Source organism: Numenius arquata, chromosome 8 (assembly GCF_964106895.1).
Source record: "Numenius arquata chromosome 8, bNumArq3.hap1.1, whole genome shotgun sequence".
Lineage (NCBI taxonomy): Eukaryota > Metazoa > Chordata > Aves > Charadriiformes > Scolopacidae > Numenius > Numenius arquata.
Window position 1 is genome coordinate 59,876,866 of NC_133583.1, and position 18,782 is coordinate 59,895,647.

At 46.2% G+C, this 18,782-nt stretch overlaps 1 protein-coding gene across 2 annotated transcripts in view; it reads left to right on the forward strand.

Moving 5' to 3' along the window:
• Positions 1-18,782, forward strand: part of ROR1 (receptor tyrosine kinase like orphan receptor 1) — a 174,802-nt gene that overhangs the window by 146,246 nt on the left and 9,774 nt on the right. For both annotated transcript variants that reach the window (XM_074151650.1, XM_074151651.1), the window contains 3 exons: positions 13,456-13,583; positions 14,818-15,135; positions 16,088-16,333. In XM_074151650.1, the coding sequence (XP_074007751.1) occupies positions 13,456-13,583; positions 14,818-15,135; positions 16,088-16,333 (692 nt within the window). The remainder of the gene's footprint in view (positions 1-13,455; positions 13,584-14,817; positions 15,136-16,087; positions 16,334-18,782) is intronic.

An 18,782-nucleotide genomic window follows, 5' to 3' on the forward strand; every position in this document is an offset into this window, starting at 1 on the left:
GCAATTAGGGGAGTTTTATTTGTTAGTAAATATCAATAAATTGCATCTACTGCAAACATGGGCAAGCCCAGAAAAATATGTGGCTTTTTCCTTCTCCCGCTATTTGAATCATAAAAAACATGGAGCTGGCTAAGGGGGGAGGAAAGCCGTTTTTTCACCTGGAATACCAGTTATTGGCTGTAAATGAGCTGCAAAGTGGCTTTATCTTACATGTTTTCTACAAACACCTTCCACCTTCCTGCAGGCTGGGCTTTTCTTTGAGTTGTTCAAAGGCTTTAAGCTTGTAGTGTTTTGAGCTGGTTGGCCTTGCAAAATGAGATGTTTCCACCTTTATTTACCACAATAAAAAATACTAAAAACAAGAGGTCAGAATTTACTTAATAATTCTTTTAATGCCAGTGCCGGAAAACAGGCAGGGAGGTGTGTTTCAACGGCTTCACTCTTTTGGGGTAGCAGGAGGAAAAAGCAGTCCCTACCTCTTTTTCTAAGAACAGAAGTTTTAGAAGGGATTTGGCCGATTTCTCTGTAGAAAGCTCCCATTTTTAAATAGTTCTTCCATCAAATCAGGATGTTGAGAATTTAGGGCTAGGTGTCCCTCTCAAAGCTAATCAAAAGATGAATATTTTGGTCCCAAGACGGTTACTGAAGTGTGGCTGCTTCACGCTGCTCTGGGCAGCCTACGTAGGGGGGCAAAATGCTTTTAAACAAAACAAACAAGTTCTCTCTTGCCTTATCCGATTACCGTTAGGGAATGGATGGACAGACCTTAATTTTCACCGAAGCATATTTTCACTCCTGTTTGTTGTCTTAAGAATGAGTTTCTTATCTCGAAAGCAATCTTTTTCGCAAGACATTCTCAGTTTAATATAACTCATGATACCCTTTAAAGCAGACTGGCTATTCCCAGCTGAGGAGCCTCTATTTATGTCTCTGTCAGGAGGAGAATTTATGATAGACCCGCCAGTTATGTGAACTTTGAATGTTTTTACAGTTGTTAAACTCGACCAACTATTTCAATAAGACTAACTGCTTAAAACTCTTCTGGACTCACCGGCTGCCCCCAGCTGAAGTATGAGTATGATGCTCATAAACCCAGCAACCCCTGGACTGCTCGTCAGCGGAGAAAAACGCTTGACATAATTCCTAGGAAGGCCATTTAGAAAAATATCTTTTCCACTAGATTATTTTAAAGGAGTCTGGAATTTGAAATCATAGTTTCCCATGTAGTTGCTCTCCATCCCCTGTCGTTACTTTGCAGTGAGGTCTGGCCTCTCTCCCATCAGGGCAGGAGTTGCCACATGGAGAGGAACAAGGTTCCATGTCTGTAAAATCAGTTATCGGCAATTAGTTTTTGGTATTTGGCTTAATATTGGGGCATCTAACAGCAATGCAAAAGGCTGAGCAGATCCAGGGCTCGTGTTCGGGTACCGGCGTGCCCCTACCCGTGCCCCTGTGTTAAACAAAAGGAGAACTAACAGCTAATTTTTGCAGTAAGATTGAACTTATTACTGTTATTTTTGTAGCAATTGTGGACTACAGTAGTTACTGATGGGTGCAAATTTTGGTCAGATAATAGTTTAAACATGCTAACATTATATGTATTATTTTTAATTAACTTGTGCTGAGGCATGTGTTTCACTTTTAATTCAAGTGTCAGATTTGTGAAGTCTGTTTTTCATCATGCTTAAGGTTAAAATATTAGGTCACCAGAAGAAAGACCTATTTGAGTCACATAAGACAAATTAAATGTTAGAAGGAAGGAGAGGGGAGGGAGGAGCAGAACTAAAGCTGCGACTTCAGAAAATAAGGTAAAGCAGGAAAGAGTGAGTGAGAGAGAAAATGGGCTGCAGAAGTTCTGAAACTCATTTTTGTAGTGTTCAATATTGGCTCCTGGTGCTTACGAGTTTTTGTATCAGTCAGGAATAGTTCAAGGCTCTGTCCTGAGGCCCAGGAAGGAAGAAGTCCATCCTGGGCAAAGAACAATTCTCAATAGTTTTATCAGGGAGTAAACCGGGTCTTTAAAACACGTTTCTGCAGAACGGGAAGTTTGGATGACCTTCCATAGAAGAGAATTAAAAAAAATGCATAGGATGCAAAAATAGCTTGAAAATGAAGATACTTTCCCATGTTGTTTAAATAGTATATGTGTTAATGCCCTAAGAAACTGTATTTTCCTTTAGATTAAATGTTTTCATTTTTGATGTTGTCATTTATGAACATTGTGTTGCTTCCTGTGTATTCCATGCAACTTGACTATCCTGTTGCAAAGGAAGGTGTGTATCATACAGTACCGAGCAAAATCTGTTTTGTTGGACGCTTGAGCAGTTTCGGTCGTCAGCAATGAATAAGCAGTAGTGAGAGACGGGAATCATTAGCAATGCTAACTGGAAAATTGAAAATGTTAATTTTTTTTTTCCTTAAAAAAAGGACATCTGACAAAAGAGATTTAATGTAAGGCAAACAGAAAGGTGTTACTTAAAACCTTGTTATTATTCTCACCCTCTCCTGATCGCAGGGGTTCAAAGTAGCCTTGTCCCTGCTGTTCTCTCAACCCAGTGCTCCTCGGAGGACCCAGCTCCTCACGCATTCCAGCCCCACTGGTTGTGCCCCACTTTTGGTGTAAAGAGACTTTCTCATGCGTTATCAGTTGCATGAACACTCACTCTGAGGCCCCGTTATACCTGTGAAATATTTGGGAATAAAGCCCTTCATGTCCAAATCAAGCCATTTGAAAGGTGACCCAACCTTGACTGTATTTCTCCTATATTTAAAATTTCATTCTTTAATATATCACGGAGGTGCACTTTTCTGTATATGATGAGGGGAGAAAAATCAAATTTGTGGGGGAGGTGCACAGTGTAATCTGCAATTTATTTTATCGCTCGACAAAATCTGAACAACCTGCGTAACTTCTTGTGACTAAATAACAAATAAATTTCTTAGTATTGGGGATTTTTTATCTGACTAGAGACTGAATACAATCCCAGTATGTCCTTTGTGATATGACCCATTTGTAGTCCTGTGTATACCCTCCTGGCAGACCCCGAGAGGCAGAAATGGGTGTTATTCTCCCGTTCCGATGTGGAAAAGTGGTGCAAACCTGTAATAACTCTCCCAGATGGCAATGATGGAGAACAGTCTCCGGGGAATATCAGCTTCCTGGTCAAATAGGTCGCTTAAATACTTTTCCTGCATATGAAAGCAATGAGATGTTTGATGAAGGAGCTCCATCGGATCTGGTGGCTTGATGCCACTTTTACAGGTGGAGCTGCACCAAGCCGTGATGGTTGGGCATGGGGGGAGCTGATGGAGTGATTTGTTGGGCATGGAGGGAGCTGATGGTGTGATTTTTGGGCATGGGGGGAGCTGATGGAGTGATGGTTGGGCACAGAAGGCTCATGGAGATGTGGCAGTCAGACTGTAGTACACTTTGAGGCTCCTCATAAAACATGCATTCAAAAGGGTCCCAGTTATCAGGGATTTGGGCAAAAATCTGAGGGATGGGACCTTAAATAGAGAAAGTCTCTTCCCTTTGCTCGTCTTGTATCCAGCTTCACAACACAGAACCCAAGGGTTGCTGTCTCACTGTGTAGGAGATGGATGTGGATGTGGTGTGGTCCAGCCTTCTCCATCCTCTCCCGAGGGCTGGAGCCCCAGCAGGGCGGAGGGGGAGTCTGGTATCGCTCCGAGCAGAGTGGCTGCAGCCGATTTATGGGGTGAAGCTGATGATCGTTCCATCAAAAACTCCTTATCTAAAGGTTAATGCCTGATGAGAGGTGGATAGGGAACGTGTGTGTGAGATCATTGCGGCTCCGTGAGGGAATCCAGGAGGAGGGAGTGTGTTTTTCTGTGCAGTACAAAGGTTTGATAGAAGAGGCAACGTTTAGCACTTGTAATCTTATCCTGCTTGACTGCTCTTCAAAAACATTTTCCTTTTTTTTTCCCCTCTGCATCTAGAAACTTGGACAAACCGACCTTCCAAATGTAACCTTAAAATAGCTTTGTCAAACAGAAAACATAAGCGCAAGAAGTTTCCTGCCATTTCCATAACTACGAGCATATGATTTGCAGTTCATCTTGAATAATGATGTAAGAAATCTGCCAGGAAAGATCCAAACGCTGTTACCGGGGTCGTTTCCTAACCATCTGCAGCTGCCGAGCCGGCTCGCACCCTGGCTCGCAGGAACGCCTACCGACTGCGGGAGGAGTTTTGGTAGGGAAGGGTTTGTTATAAAGTGTTTAAGAGGAGAAAAAGAGTGAATCTCAGAGGCTAACATCCCAGCTAATTTATTTATTTTTGGTCAATGTTTAGCTGAAATTGATGGCCACCGTTATTGGTGGCTTTTGCTTCCCCCAAATGAGTCATTTTGATGGAGACACTGTAAAACTTCCTTACGATGACAAAGAAAAACACGCAGTAATTGCTTCGGTGCGTCCCTGCCAAGGGATTAATTGCATGAGAGATGTATTTTATTAAGCTTCCAGAGCCATGGATGCTGCCGCGCTGCCCAGCTGAGGTTAGTAGAAAACACATGTCAGCTCTCACCAGTGATGTTTATGTCTCTGCACAAACCTGCCTCCTTTCAGCACCCAGAGCCTCTAACCAGAAGTGACTGGGGGAAGGGAACGCAGCGATATGCAGCCCTGAGAAACGCTCGGACCAATCTGTTTGGGTAACTGTAAGATTTTTTTGGGGTGGGAGGGGGTGTCAGGGAATTTTATCTGTCCCGGTTTCAGTGGAGAACAGCCATAATGTGGCCCGGGCCACTCGGTGCCATCCCGCGAGCTAAGCCATGCAGAACAGCAGCCCAAACTCACTTTCTTTTTGGATTATTTATCCATCTCTGGATCAGAGAAATAACCATTCTATGATTCTATGATTCTATTTTAAACCAGCTGGAATGGGAGCTAACGACTAACTAACTAGTTACTTAGGCAGATCATATTTGCTTATTGAATTTTATTCTTATTATTTTTAGGAACCAGGTGTATCAGTGGTGCTGTGGGACTCCGTAAATTTAATGGTGTCAAAGGACAGCATTATGAATTTTTTATTTTATGCCTATGCTTTTGGAGTGAACCATTTAAACCCTCGCTGCCCTGCGACTTTAAAGGGGTGTCAAAGCAGCAATAGCTTATATTACACAGAACTTTTCCTTAAATTACAGAGTGACATGCGAGTCTGGGCAATTCTCTTCTTTTTGCAAAGTAAAATGCAGCCCTCACATTTCTGAAATATTGTTATGAAACAGAGCCAATATGTTCCCGTTTTCAGAGCGAGGCACAAGCAACTGGGTTTCGCTCTTTGGAAAGTATGACAGAATATTATTCATCTGTTTGCTTTAAGGGATATCTGCCAAGTAAAAACTCCTTTCCTTTTATTCCGTGTGAAGCTGGAACACGAGTACAGAACAAAATACAATTTATTTAACAATGTACAAATAATTTATACAGCATTAATGCATGTAGAGAGGGTGTATTGGATATATGTAATAGTAAATATAATTCATTGATACACCTTTTACTTAACTGCAAAGTTTTCTAGAGCATGTTTCTCCCCTTTGTGCTGTCACCTGTCAGCACTCATAGCATCATAGAATGGTTCATGGTGGAAGGGACCTTAAAGCCCATCCAGTTCCACCCCCTGCCCTGGGCAGGGACACCTCCCACCAGAGCAGGTTGCTCCAAGCCCCCTCCAACCCAGCCTTGAACCCCTCCAGGGATGGGGCAGCCACAGCTTCTCTGGGCAACCTGGGCCAGGCTCTCACCACCCTCACACCAAAGAAGTTCTTCCCCACATCTCATCTCCATCTCCCCTCTTTCAGTGTCAAACCCTTCCCCCTCCTCCTATGGCTCCCCTCCCTCATCCAGAGTCCCTCCCCAGCTTTCCTGGAGCCCCTTGAGGGACTGGAAGGGGCTCTAAGGTCTCCCCAGAGCCTTCTCTTCTCCAGGCTGAACCCCCCCAAGTTTCTCAGCCTGTCCTCACAGCAGAGGGGCTCCAGCCCTTGTGCCGTCTTTGTGGCCTCCTCTGGACCTGCTCCAACAGGTCCATGTCCTTCCTGTGCTGAGGACTCCAGAGCTGGACACAGTATTCCAGGTGGGGTCTCCCCAGAGCAGAGGGGCAGAATTCCCCCCTCATCCTGCTGACCGTGCTTCTTTTGATGCAGCCCAGGATGTGGGGGGGGGTTTCTGGGCTGCCAGCGCATATATTCATTATTAACCCACCTCCCCTAAAGCAACCCCCCCCATAATCCCAGTTTTAGGTTGCAGATCTGTGGGTGCATGACTCAAGCGTTAAGCAGAACCCTTTCGGTGCCACCCTTGAGAGGGCAGAGGAGTCTCCCCAGGCGCTGTGTGGATCCCGGCTGTGCCGGGCAACTTTCCTGTGCTGGGATAACAGGAGCGGAGCCATCCGCTTGCACCTCTGTTGTCCCTCTGCAGCAAGCAGCGGTTTTCCTTGGGAGAGAAGGGTAGAAAGCACTTGGTTGTCTGAACTCGGCAACGTTGGCTGCCTTTTCCCATCAGTACTCTGCTGATGGATATAAATTATTTCGATAAACAGCTCTGAGTAGTTTAGTGCTACGGTAGAACATTTATTATTTTTTTTAAGCAAGACAAAACGCCTTTCACTTCGTAAGTGATAAAAATGTCTGGATGGTCTTCACACAGAGCCAAAGCTACTCCGTCTCCACTTGGTAGATGTCGGAGATAATACAGCATTTATTTGCTTTCGCTCTTCAGATGGGCAGATCTCCATAAATCAGCCTGGCTTTGCTCACACACCTTAATCCCCTGCTGGCTTCACAGCGCCGTCTTCCAGTGTCACGCACGTCATGATGTCCTTTCCCCTGCTGCTTTTATTAATCCTCACTGTCTCTGTGTACGCTCCCCTATTTACATTGCTGCCAGTTAGAGATTTGGTTACCAAAATAATGGTAATCCAGTGATCCCAGCTAACCAACCAACAGACCTAAGCGTAAGTGTATATATCGGAGCGGGCCGGGGCTGGAACAGGCATCGGGAGGGAGAGCGATGCTCCTACTTCTTGTCTTGGGACACCCACAGCATCTGGGACTTTGTCCTGCCTTGTCCTGCGCCCCTCCTTATGCCCGTTTTGGCTCAAGTGTCAAAATTACTCCTGTATTTGTGATTCGTGGGCACTCGTGCAAATCCTTCTTAAAGCAAAAGGGAAAAAAAGAAAGGAAGAAATGCATGGGGTGTGGTAGAAATGACCACACCATTACACCATCTTTGGAATATGTATTTTTAATACACTGGGTATTGTAAAAATAAATACAACATGATCTCACAAAGTTCAGTTTTTCTATTAATTTATTAGATACTTCTAAGTGAACTCATGTTAAAGCCTGGTTACAAAGCTTTTGCTAAACTAAGTCCCTGGACCCGTTGTTGACATTTGCTGGGAATGTTGTTTAGATTCAGGCAATTTCTGGTAATTTAGAACAAGACTGGGAAAGAAAAGGCAGTATGTTGGGAAGCGGACTTTGATGGAGAATCTTCCAGCAATGGTTTGTATTGAGGAGGTGGGCTGCAGGGATGCGCTGGGTAGATTCCCTGCAGCCCCTCCAGGTTTAGGGCGAGGCGGTAAGAAACAAACTGTGAACTGATTATTGCTGGTTTTTTGGCTGCCGTGAGCTACTTTGCCTGGTTTGCTTTGGGAATGCCTAAAAAGCTGCTGCTGTTTCAAGTCAGAGGCAACTAGAAATTCTTCCCGGTTTCAGACCGCAACAGAAAGGACAGATCAACCTTTCCATTCCCTGGAGCCGTGAGCAGATGAGATAAAGAGATCCCTCCTGATGCGACCCACCGTAACTACCTCCTCTGGGATCCCAGGGCAAAGTCAGAGATTTTAGTCCTCCCTTCCTTTCCTTTCACATTTTTAGACATTACTGTATCTCCCACAAGAAACAGCCCCCCGGGGAGCTTCTATTAACGAGTGACTGTCTCGGCAGCACCTGCGACGCTCGGTCCTGCTGCCTCTGCTGATCCTGCGTTTGGCCTGGAATAGGGCCAGGGAGTTTGTGGGGTGCGGGAAGTTGTAGACATCAGTAACGGGGTAACCTTTACCAAGAGGAACACCTCCATCGCAGGTACGACAGCACCGGGATGCGGCAGTGCCGCAGACCCAGCCATGGGTGGTGTTGGATGGATGGATGGATGGATGGATGGATGGATGGATGGATGGATGGATGGATAGATGGACCCGGTCTCAAACCACCCAGCCTTTTCTGAATGTGCTTTTTCATTCACCTTGAGACCTTTCTGCATGGAGCCATCAGCACCCTTTTGCTTTAATGTTTACATCTTCAGTGTGCAAAATTCAGATGAGGTGAAGGAGATGTCTCAGGCCAAAGAGCAGGATCTCGCTGTGCAGTGAGGTACCACCAAAAAGCCATTGGGCGAGTCTGAGCGAGGCGCAAAGGGCAGGAGGAGAAGGAGGAACTTGCACCGGCCGTTCTCTGGTTTAGGGTTGGTTTATTATTTTCTTACCATTTCAATATGTGAAAAGCTGCTGGTGACCCAAGGTTGACAGATGTAAATATTGCTAGCACAAAACAAAAGGGAATTAAAGAGGGGGAAATGAACCCAGGCGGTGACAGTGAATTCTTTGTCAGTTGTTTGCAAATTTTTTTGTGTGCTGTGACTTGGTCTCTCCTTCTGGCTCCGTCTTGGTGACCCTCGTTGAGACCTTTGCCGTCTTAAACTATACGTGAAACAGGGTCTTTTTACTCATACAGGCACTTTCTCATATTCAGATGTACCCAGAAAGGCATGAAATACCGTATTGTGGTGCTGATCTTTCTATGCAGCCCTTGTAGAAAGAAAGATGCTGGTCAAGCCTGGGCTGCCTGAAGATCCAGTGCATCCCATGTTGATGCAGGCTCTAGGTTAGGTCAGATTATGTTAGTGAATTGGTGTGGACACCCTTCAAAGCTCTTAGTCTTCTGTAAACTTTGTGCAATCGGATACTTAAAGACACCTGAGTATAGTGTAAATTTAATCCGTGGTACTATTATTACCTGAAGCCAGAAGTATTGTTGCTTTCAATAGGGGAAACCTCAGCGGGATCTGAAAGCGATGGGCAAGCTCCAAGGTAAACATCAAGGCTCAAAGTATTTAAAGGCCCAAACAGAAAACAGAGTGGAAACCAAATATGAAAAGAAATAATCCTAAAACGCTGCAGTGCTGTATCATCTGTCGGTCATTAAAATCCAGCACTTTTCCTTTTTTATTGTGTAGTCTTTACGGAACGATGGCCGGAGCTTTGCGGGCTGCAGGGAGGGGAAGAAGCAGGACTCGGGGTGGGGGTCAGAACCCAGACCATAATTTGCACAAGTGATTAAGTCCATCCCCAATCAGCAGTGCCTGGGGCTTAGACTGACTTCCATTTCATTAGGATTTAAGATTGTCTGTAAATTTTAACACATTAATTACTGAATCAGGCCTAGTTTACCTCCTGTTTGAGCCAAAGGGACGCATCCTTTTGCTGTGGGTACATTTGGGGAGCGATGCTGTGATTCGCTTACAAAAAGCACATGGGGTATATGCAAAACATAAAAGGAACGGGCGATCTCAGCCTCGATCCCAAGAAAGTGATGGCTGCGTTTTAAAGCCAACACTGGGAGGTGGGGAACGTGTTCAAGCCGTGTAGGAGCTCTGCGTGCTGTGGTGGGCTCCATGTCAGGCTACGGCTCCTCTTGCGGGTGAAGGGTCTGGAGAGCAGAAGGTGTTCAGCCTCGGCAGCGATCTGTTCAGTGGGAAATGGTCTTAGGTGGAGAGCTGGCAGCTGCATCCCCCCCAAAACACTGGATTGTGGGGAGCAATGGCTCAGGGAATGCCCATCTGGCCCAGCTGCAGTGTTGTCTCCAAGGGCTGCCCTGGATATGGCTGGACACAGCTTTGGTTGCCCATCAAGGATCAAAGGGACGCCCAGGGAGGCCCTAGGTACTGAAAGGGTTGTCAAGCCTTGGAACAGGCTGTCCAGGGAAGTGGTTGAGTCTCCGTCCCTGAAGGTATTTAGAAGACGGGTAGACATAGTGCTTAGAGACATGGTTTAGTGATGGTTTTTGTCAGTGTTAGGTTGATGGTTGGACTAGATGATCTGAAAGGTTCCTTCCAACCCAGACAGTTCTATGATTGTATTATTCTATATAAACATTTCCATCCTGAGCTGCAGGAGTGAGGGAGGGGAGGAGACATCCCAAAGAGATGCAGAGGCAAGAATGGATTCCGAGTGACCTGAACAGCTGACAAGGAGCGATACAGAAACAGAGCCAGGGAGTGAGACGTGGCCACTTGTTCGTTGATGAGCACGTGCCAATAAATAACTTCACCACAATGATGTGTTACCAGCCTATGATCAGGACTTCTATCATGGGAGCTGCTATTTGGAGATCCTCATAGGTGTCAGGAGCAAAGAGGAACCTCACAGCTTGGTACTTCCCTTTGTCGTCACCATGGCCCAGCAGAGCAGATCTGGGAGCAGAGACAGGGGACCACCTCGTCTCCTGTCCCAGGGGTCCTTCTGTCATACTCTGATGCTCCTGTTCCTTCCATTTGATTTATCCTTCTGCCCCATTATGGAGGTGATTTCCAAAACAATTCAAAGTAGTGCCTGCTCCATTTGAGCTACTAAATCTCCTGTTTTCCCTCTGTGGATTCAAGGCTGGCATGAAGCCCCAGGGGCAGAGGTGGTGGGGTCCAGGCTCTCCTCTTTACTCTAATCATCACCTTCTGAGATTATCTCCCAAATCCTGCTCCTCAGGGCATTTCCATCCAGGTAAACTGGTGTCCCTGCTCATTCACAACCCTTGCTTTGTGCAGCTCTTGCAGTTAAATCTTCTTTAGTTCAAAGCTGAGCCCCAGAGTGAGGTGAGTTTGCTTTGTTGGTATGTTAATCGCATTCCTCCTGGTATTGTCTTCTCTAGCGAGTTGTGTGCTTAAATTGCAATGCTTAATTGCCTTCAAGAGCAGTCGCTGTTAGGTCTAGTCCCGGAGTTACATGCCATAATAAATTATAATAAATAATAGATGAATGATAAATTATCATAGAATCATAGAATGGTTAGAATTGGAAGTGACCTTCAAGATGACACAGTTCCAACCCCCTGCCCTGGGCAGGGACACCTCCCACCAGACCAGGTTGCTCCAAGCCCCCTCCAACCTGGCCTTGAACCCCTCCAGGGATGGGGCAGCCACAGCTTCTCTGGGCGACCTGGGCCAGGCTCTCACTAATATTTCTGATCCCTCTTGGGGGATCTATTGATTAGGAAATGGAGAATTGACCTCCAGAGCCTGCAGTAGCTGTTGTGGGTTTTCTGCTCAGGTTTCAGCTGTTTTGTCTTCTCTTCAAGAACCAACAGAGTAAAAATATTTTTGCCAGTGCTGACTCCATGCAGAAACACATGGATGTGGTTGTGTGTCTCTGTTTACATCTCAGAGCATCTTTTGGCTGAATACTATCCATTATCTGAGACATCTGAGCTTACTATCGCTCTAGTTAATTAAGAGTTTAATTGGCAGTTTAAGGGTTGCGCTTTTGCAATCCAATTTTCAGTGTACTCGGGAACATCTTGGGACCATCATCCAATGAAGCCTGGAGCCCTTCCCGTTGATTTCTCAACTGATGTGAGATGTCTGTGGAAGGAGGTTTCCATCTCGACCATCCCTCTTTCCCACCCCCCTTGTCTTCACAGTCATAAATTACCGCCCTTAATCCATGGCGTCTAGCTTCTCCCCGTGAGCTGGAAAACAACGCCGCGTGAATACGGCGCTCCGGAGCTGGTAGTGGAGGAGTGCCGGGAGATGTTTGAGGTGTCCTGGAAGGCGACCCTGGCACTTCTTCCCGCTAATCCCATTAGCTGGCCCTGGCCGCTGTGACAGGGCGCTGGGGAGCCCGGCCGGCCGCTCGCTCTAAGCCGTGCACACAATGGGTGGGTGACTTCAAAGAAGCTAAACGTGATTTGCATTTCCAAGCTCTCACAGCCAAGGTCTTCGGGAGGGGATGAAAGTGTCTTTTGTTAAACTTAATGGCAGAGTTGATTAAAAAAGCTCTGATTTTTTTTTTTCCCTATTAAGGCATAGTCTGATGCCACTGTTTGGCTTTGGGCGTCTGGGGGAGGATGAATTCTGAAAAAAAAAAAAAAAGCACACAAAGAAAGCAAGGTGTCCCCTCCCCAGCTGTGATGGTACTCAGGGATATTCTGATATCATACATAGTAGCTGTCTTGGGTGAGTACCGGCAAGAATAACAAATTATCCGCAAATTGTCATTAAGCATCTCCCTTTAGGCAGAGCCGAGGTGTCTGTATTTCCAGAAAAATGTGTCCCAAATATCTCCAAGTGGCTTCTCGAAGCAAGAAAGTAAAAGAGCTGATTCATGGAGTTGGGTGCATGTTTCAGCGCTCACGTATGCAAACCCCTCCTCAAAACATCCATAAAACTATCTGCTGTGTGCCAGCACTCGGCTGTTGGTTATCTGTTCAAAATAAGCAGCGACTGCTCTGCTCTTCAGAGGTTTAGCAATTTCCTCTCTTTGCTTTGTTTGAAGAATATTGGCAAATAATTTCACATCTGGATTTATGTATTAAATGTCTCCTATATTGCATAAAACAAAGCACCTAATGAAAGAAATCTGTCTGTTTAACTCCCGTCTTAGCTTTGGTTCTGTTTTAGCAATAACTGTTACCACACTCGGGGAAGATTGAAGAAACATTTCCTATTTCAAGGGTATCAGTGCTGGGAGTGGTTTGATTTTCTATATAGGCTTTAAATTCTGCCTCTGCTGGCATGACTCTTCCTGCTATGTTTATCAATACAAAGGACAAGTTTGGTTCAAGAAGAGAAAACAGCATGTTGGCTGCTTTAAATAAACATAAATGTTTTTTTATCAGGCAGTTTGTCTTTTTTCTTGTAATCAAGGCTGGGTATATTCCTAAATGTAGCCTTTCCCCTCATGCAGAAATCATTAATTTCATATAACGTTGATGCGTTTTCTGTCTAACCTGAAATGCCACCAGCTATTTTTACCAGGCAGCTGAAGTTTGTTTTAAAAAATAAATAAATATTCAAGATCTTATTGAATGTAGGGATATAATCCTTGTATTCCTGAGATACTGAAAACTACCTGCAGCGGTGCGGGAACCCCTTAGGGTTAGAATCACCCGGGGCACAAAGCCCCTGCCGTCCCCCCTGCGCTGCCTAAAGACCATATAATCCCTTATCACAGGCTCTTACCGGAGGGGACAGCGGCACACAGGGGGTGTCTTGCGCTGGGTGAGCCCCCCCCCAGAACGAATCGCCCAGCGCAGGACAAACCCAGCGAGCCCCTCGCTTCGGCCTGGGATAATACAAGCGCCAGCTCCCCGGAGGGACGTTTTGTTGCGAAGTCGCATGTGGAATGTTTCACCCTTTTGTGCTTATGATTGATTTCAGGGACGAGTATGAAGAGGACGGGTTCTGCCAGCCCTACCGGGGGATCGCCTGCGCGCGATTTATTGGGAATCGAACCATTTACATGGAGTCTTTGCATATGCAAGGTGAAATAGAAAATCAGATTACAGGTGGGTAAAAAAATGCTCCTGCTTCTTTCCCAGGAAGCTGTCTTTTTCCCAAAAAGCTGTGAGAGTTTTATAAACTGCAATATTCTTTTTATTTCCTCTTTATCCTCTCCTGCTTCCCAGCACAAAGCTCTCCCAGGACTCCTGCCTCGTGCAGTGTCTGTGGAGAGGGTCCTCCGAAGAGTGATGGTCTGAGCAGCTCCTGTGTCTCTGCTGATCCAGCTCCCCCAAAGAAAACTAAAATATGATTTTCCAAGGAAAAGGGGTTGCGTATCTCCAGCTTCTGGGAACAGCTCAAAGCCAGGCTACTTTGAGCTGCTTTGCCCAAGCAGATTTGAAAAGTGAAGGGATACCAGACTTAGTTGATTATTAGGTGGTTGAGATCGTTTAGTAGAACCAGAAGTGCCGGAAGAGGCTGCACCTCTTCCAGCATAAGATAACGTATGCGTAAATAATTCAGCAGGTCAAGTTTTCCCTTTAGATTTAGTAAAGAACAATTTTTCATTGGTTTTGTAAGAGATGCTGTGCTGCTGGGGGGGCTGAATTCAAGCTGAGGCCTCATAAGTACCACGATGCTTCTCTGGGTTTTTATATTCATTAATCTCAGCCAAGTCCTACCCAGAAATCGTCTTGCCTGTATTCAGGATTTCTCTTGCCGTCAGAATATCCCAAATTTCTCTTCCCCCAAGAGTGTTCTTGCTTCAATTTGTAAACGCTGTCAGCATTGGGAGAAAGAGTTCCGCGTTGCTCACAGGAGAGGCCGATGGTTTCTGTACATCAACAGTTCATAATCTCATGTCATTTATTTTGCTTGAAAAGTCACTTGGAATATTCTCAAAGCTGTCACCTTCCACGAAGGTGCTGGTACTGTCATCCTGCAGCCTGCAGGGACTTGGGTTTTCCCCTGCTGGGTAAAAGACATCCAAATATGAAACGACTTTGCAAACCGTTATAAATTATTTGGGGGGGGGGAAAAGTGTAATTAGGTTTGGGGTTTTGGTAGCACACTTAACATTAATCCCATGGTGAAAACCAGATGTGTTTTCTCTGTCAGCAAAATCAGCATCGTTAATAACTTTTAATGTAATTAGCGCACTGTGCTTCTGCGAGGCCCGTTCGTCACCTGAACATCTGAAAATAATAGTGGCTTTGGGAAGTGCGGGTTATGCTGGGGAGGCGAGAGCGCCGGGATAAAATTCCCGCCGGGTTGAGTAAAATCCTTTCGTATATTTTCCAGCTGCCTTCACCATGATTGGCACTTCCAGCCATTTGTCGGATAAATGCTCCCAGTTCGCTATTCCTTCGCTGTGCCATTACGCCTTCCCCTACTGCGATGAGACTTCCTCGGCTCCCAAGCCCCGAGACTTGTGCCGCGACGAATGCGAAATTCTGGAAAATGTCCTCTGTCAGACGGAGTATATTTTTGCAAGGTCTAATCCCATGATTCTGATGAGATTAAAGCTGCCCAACTGCGAAGACCTTCCCCAGCCAGATAGCCCCGAAGCTGTCAATTGTATCCGCATTGGCATCCCAATGGCAGATCCCATAAATAAAAGTGAGTGAAAACCGCCTGTTTCTCCGTATAAAAAAGTACCGCTGTGAAAAGGTTGGCTGTAAGGGCTTGTGCATCCGAGCTGGGGCTGGGCTTTGAGAGCTCGCAGACACCGTGCTCTTGAGTCACCCCTCTCCTGCGCTTCTCCCCTACTCCTGACCACGGAGAAACTCAGAAATATTATTTTCAGTTATTTCTTCAGCTGCCTATGGGCTCACGCTAAATGCTGTTTATTGGTTCCAGCTCTTTTCTGATTGATATGACGTAGGAAACCACGACAGCGTAAGCATTTGAGTACTGAGGATCGTCGGTAGCTTCAGCCCCCCCCCGTCCTCCCGCAGGAGCCCCCTGTGGGTGCAGCGTAGGGAGGGAGGAACATCTACAGGGGCCGGGTCCGTGGCTGTCCCTGCCTAATAAAGCCTAATTTTAGGCATGGGCTGAGCTCGCTCTTTGATCAGGCTGGGCTGCAGCCCTGTTCACAGCCCTTCTACATCTGAATAGTCAAATATAAAACGTGGCTCCCACAAATTCTCCACCTTCATATGAAAATAATGGCTGCAATTCAGGTTCCCACTGTAGTTTTTACTTCTTTTGTGTATCTTATATTAAAAACGCTTGGCATAAGCTGTTTTCATTACAGAAGCATAAGCTTTAAATCCTCCCAGGAATGTGAATGCAAAGCAGGCCCTGCCTTACAGCCGCAGCAAATTGGGAGCCCGTGCTCCCAAACTGGGTTTCCCGGCCCCGGGCCAGCAGCGCTGCGCTGGGGCTGGGGGATGCCGGCGGCGCAGGCTCCCGGGGTGTGTTGGCCGTCTGCCTTGCCCTCACCAACTGTTGCTTTGGCGTTTTTATTTTATTATTTTATTATATTATATTTTATTTTATTTTATTAATTTTTATTTTATTATTTCAGTTTTTGGGTTTTTTTTTTAAATTTAATTTTCTTTTTTTTCAGACCACAAATGCTACAACAGCACGGGAGTGGATTACCGGGGGACGGTGAGCGTGACCCGGTCGGGGCGGCAGTGCCAGCCCTGGAATTCGCAGTACCCCCACACTCACACCTTCACCGCCATCAGGTACCCCGAGCTCAACGGGGGCCACTCCTACTGCCGCAACCCCGGGAACCAGAAGGATGCCCCGTGGTGCTTCACCTTAGATGAGAACTTTAAGTCTGAGCTTTGTGACGTCCCGGCATGTGGTAATTACCGGCCTTTTTTATGTTTCATTGTGTTATGTCCGTACCACAACCTTGCAAAAGTAGGGGGGAGCTGTGCACAAAGTGCTGGTGTCGTGGTTTCGGCCGAATTTACCAAAACCGGACCGACAGATGGCCCTTTCCCTCGCTTCTGCCCCCCCCCACAAAAGAGGAGAGAGGAGGAGAAAGAGATAACGAGATTCAGAAGTTTAGAATGAACTAAACTATTTTAATGAAGAATTAATATTAAAATAAAAATAAAGAAGAAAATAATGAAATAGATACAATATATATACAAAACCGTATCAAGCTCCCAGGATGACAGTCACGTCACCGGCAGGCACTGGGGAAGTCCCAGACTGGACTCGGTGACGAATGGGAACTGGATTCCAGCTCTGGAGTCAGGAACACACGGATCGGGATCAAAGGCAGGTGGACAGACAGAGTCCTCTCTGGACGTCGGCCATCGCAGGAAGGGGCTGACCCTTTGATCCCTCAGCCTTTATACTGAGCGTGGGGCAGATGGGATGGAATACCCCAGTTGGTCAGGTTTGGGTCACCTCTCCTGTCCCTTCCTCCCCACCGATGTGACCTCTTTACGTTTTTTCCGTTTCCGACCCTCTAAGGGGGCAAATAACGAAATGGGCTGCCCTTGGTTGTTATGGCAATAAGGATAAGCAAGGGCCTCTCTGCTCACCGTCCCTTGGCCTGGAGCACAAACATTGGGCTGATCATTCTGAGAAGGAGCAGTTTTCTCCACAATGTGCCGTTAATTTCAGAGAGTTAGAGGAGGCCTGGCTGGGATGTAAAGTTACAGAACAGAAAATTGGTTCGGTTTTACTTCAAACTGGGACAGCTGGCATGAAGATATTTAACTGGGGCCAGGAGGTGGAGAAGCAGCAGCCCGTTGCCAGCCCAAGCGTCCCAGGCTTTCCAGGATCAATAGGATCAATACGACCCCTTAGTCCCAAATTAAATCGGATCCCAGAAGCCGCACTCTTTGACGCTGATCCACAAAGTGGTTGTAAAACATTCTCCATTTCGCTTGGTTTATTAAGAGCCGTTTCAATAAATGCAAACCTCACTTAAACGAGGCTCGGGCCTTGTTGAAAAAATAGAGATGATCTTGCCAGAACCTCTTAGCCGTATCTTAAGTTTGTGTTTACACGACTGCCCTGGCTGCGTTTTGGTTTTGCAAAATGAACAAAAATGGAGATTCAGCTCTCATTTTATTCCCCTTTTCTGAGACCCGGGGGGAGTGGATGGAAGACCTGAACGAATGGTTCCTAATGGTTTTATCTGCATTTAGAAATAACAATATTGACAGCGTGCCAAGAAAAAAATACAGTTATTCGCATGGACATGCCAGAAATGTACCCAGAAATGGGCTGGAAATTCACGGTACAAAGTTTCACACAAAATTGTATGTTGCCTACAAGTTGTCACGGTAACGTTACCTTTCCCCTCGGAAAGGAGATACCTTTTGATGTTACTGTTCGATAGCCAGAACCAAATTAAATTATTTCTGGTTATGGTTATGAACATTCCTGCAGGGAGACATGTTCTGAGCCTGCTCCAAAGTCTTTTTCAATTAATGGAAAGATGGGAGTCGGTGCCAAAATGGGATCTAAATTATGTTCTTACTGAAAGAGTAGATGAGGGGAAAGGCAGACAGTCTGGGCTCTGTCATGTGCATCTCAAACCCTCTCTAACATTCACACACACTGTTTAGAGTCCTGTATCTCTTTTGCTATTATTTCAGTGCATTTAACTGCAGTTATTTTTCTTGTTAATTAGGCATGGTAATAGACTGACTACACAGAATCACAGAATGGTAGGGGTTGGAAGGGACCTCTGGAGATCACCTCGTTCAACCCCTTGCTAGAGCAGGGTCACCCAGAGCAGTTGGACAGGAACGTGTCTAGGTGTGTTTTGAATATCTCTGGAGAAGGAGACCCCACACCCTCTCTGGGCAGCCTGTTCCAGGGCTCTGCCACCCTCACAGGAAAGAAGTTCCTCCTCATGTTGAGATGGAATTTCCTGGGTTCCAGCTTGTGTCCGTTGCCCCTTGTCCTGTCCCCGGGCACCACTGAGAAGAGTCTGGCCCCATCCTCTTGCCACCTGCCCTTTAGCTATTGCTCAGCATCGATGAGATCCCCTCTCAGTCTGCTCTTCTCCAGCTGAACAGCCCCAGGTCTCTCAGCCTTTCCTCAGCAGAGAGATGCTCCAGTCCCTTGATCACCTCTGTAGCCTCCGCTGGACTCTCTCCAGCAGTTCCCTGTCCTTCTGGAAGTGGGGGGCCCAGAATTGGCCACAGTGCACAAGAATAGTTCAATCTATAAAACTGTTCCAAGGATCTTTTTCAGCCCTTCAGTACAAAAATGGGGATCTAAGTAGCAGGACTCCACGTATGTCGGCTCTTGGCTCCCCACCCCAGGAGCTGCAGGTGCTT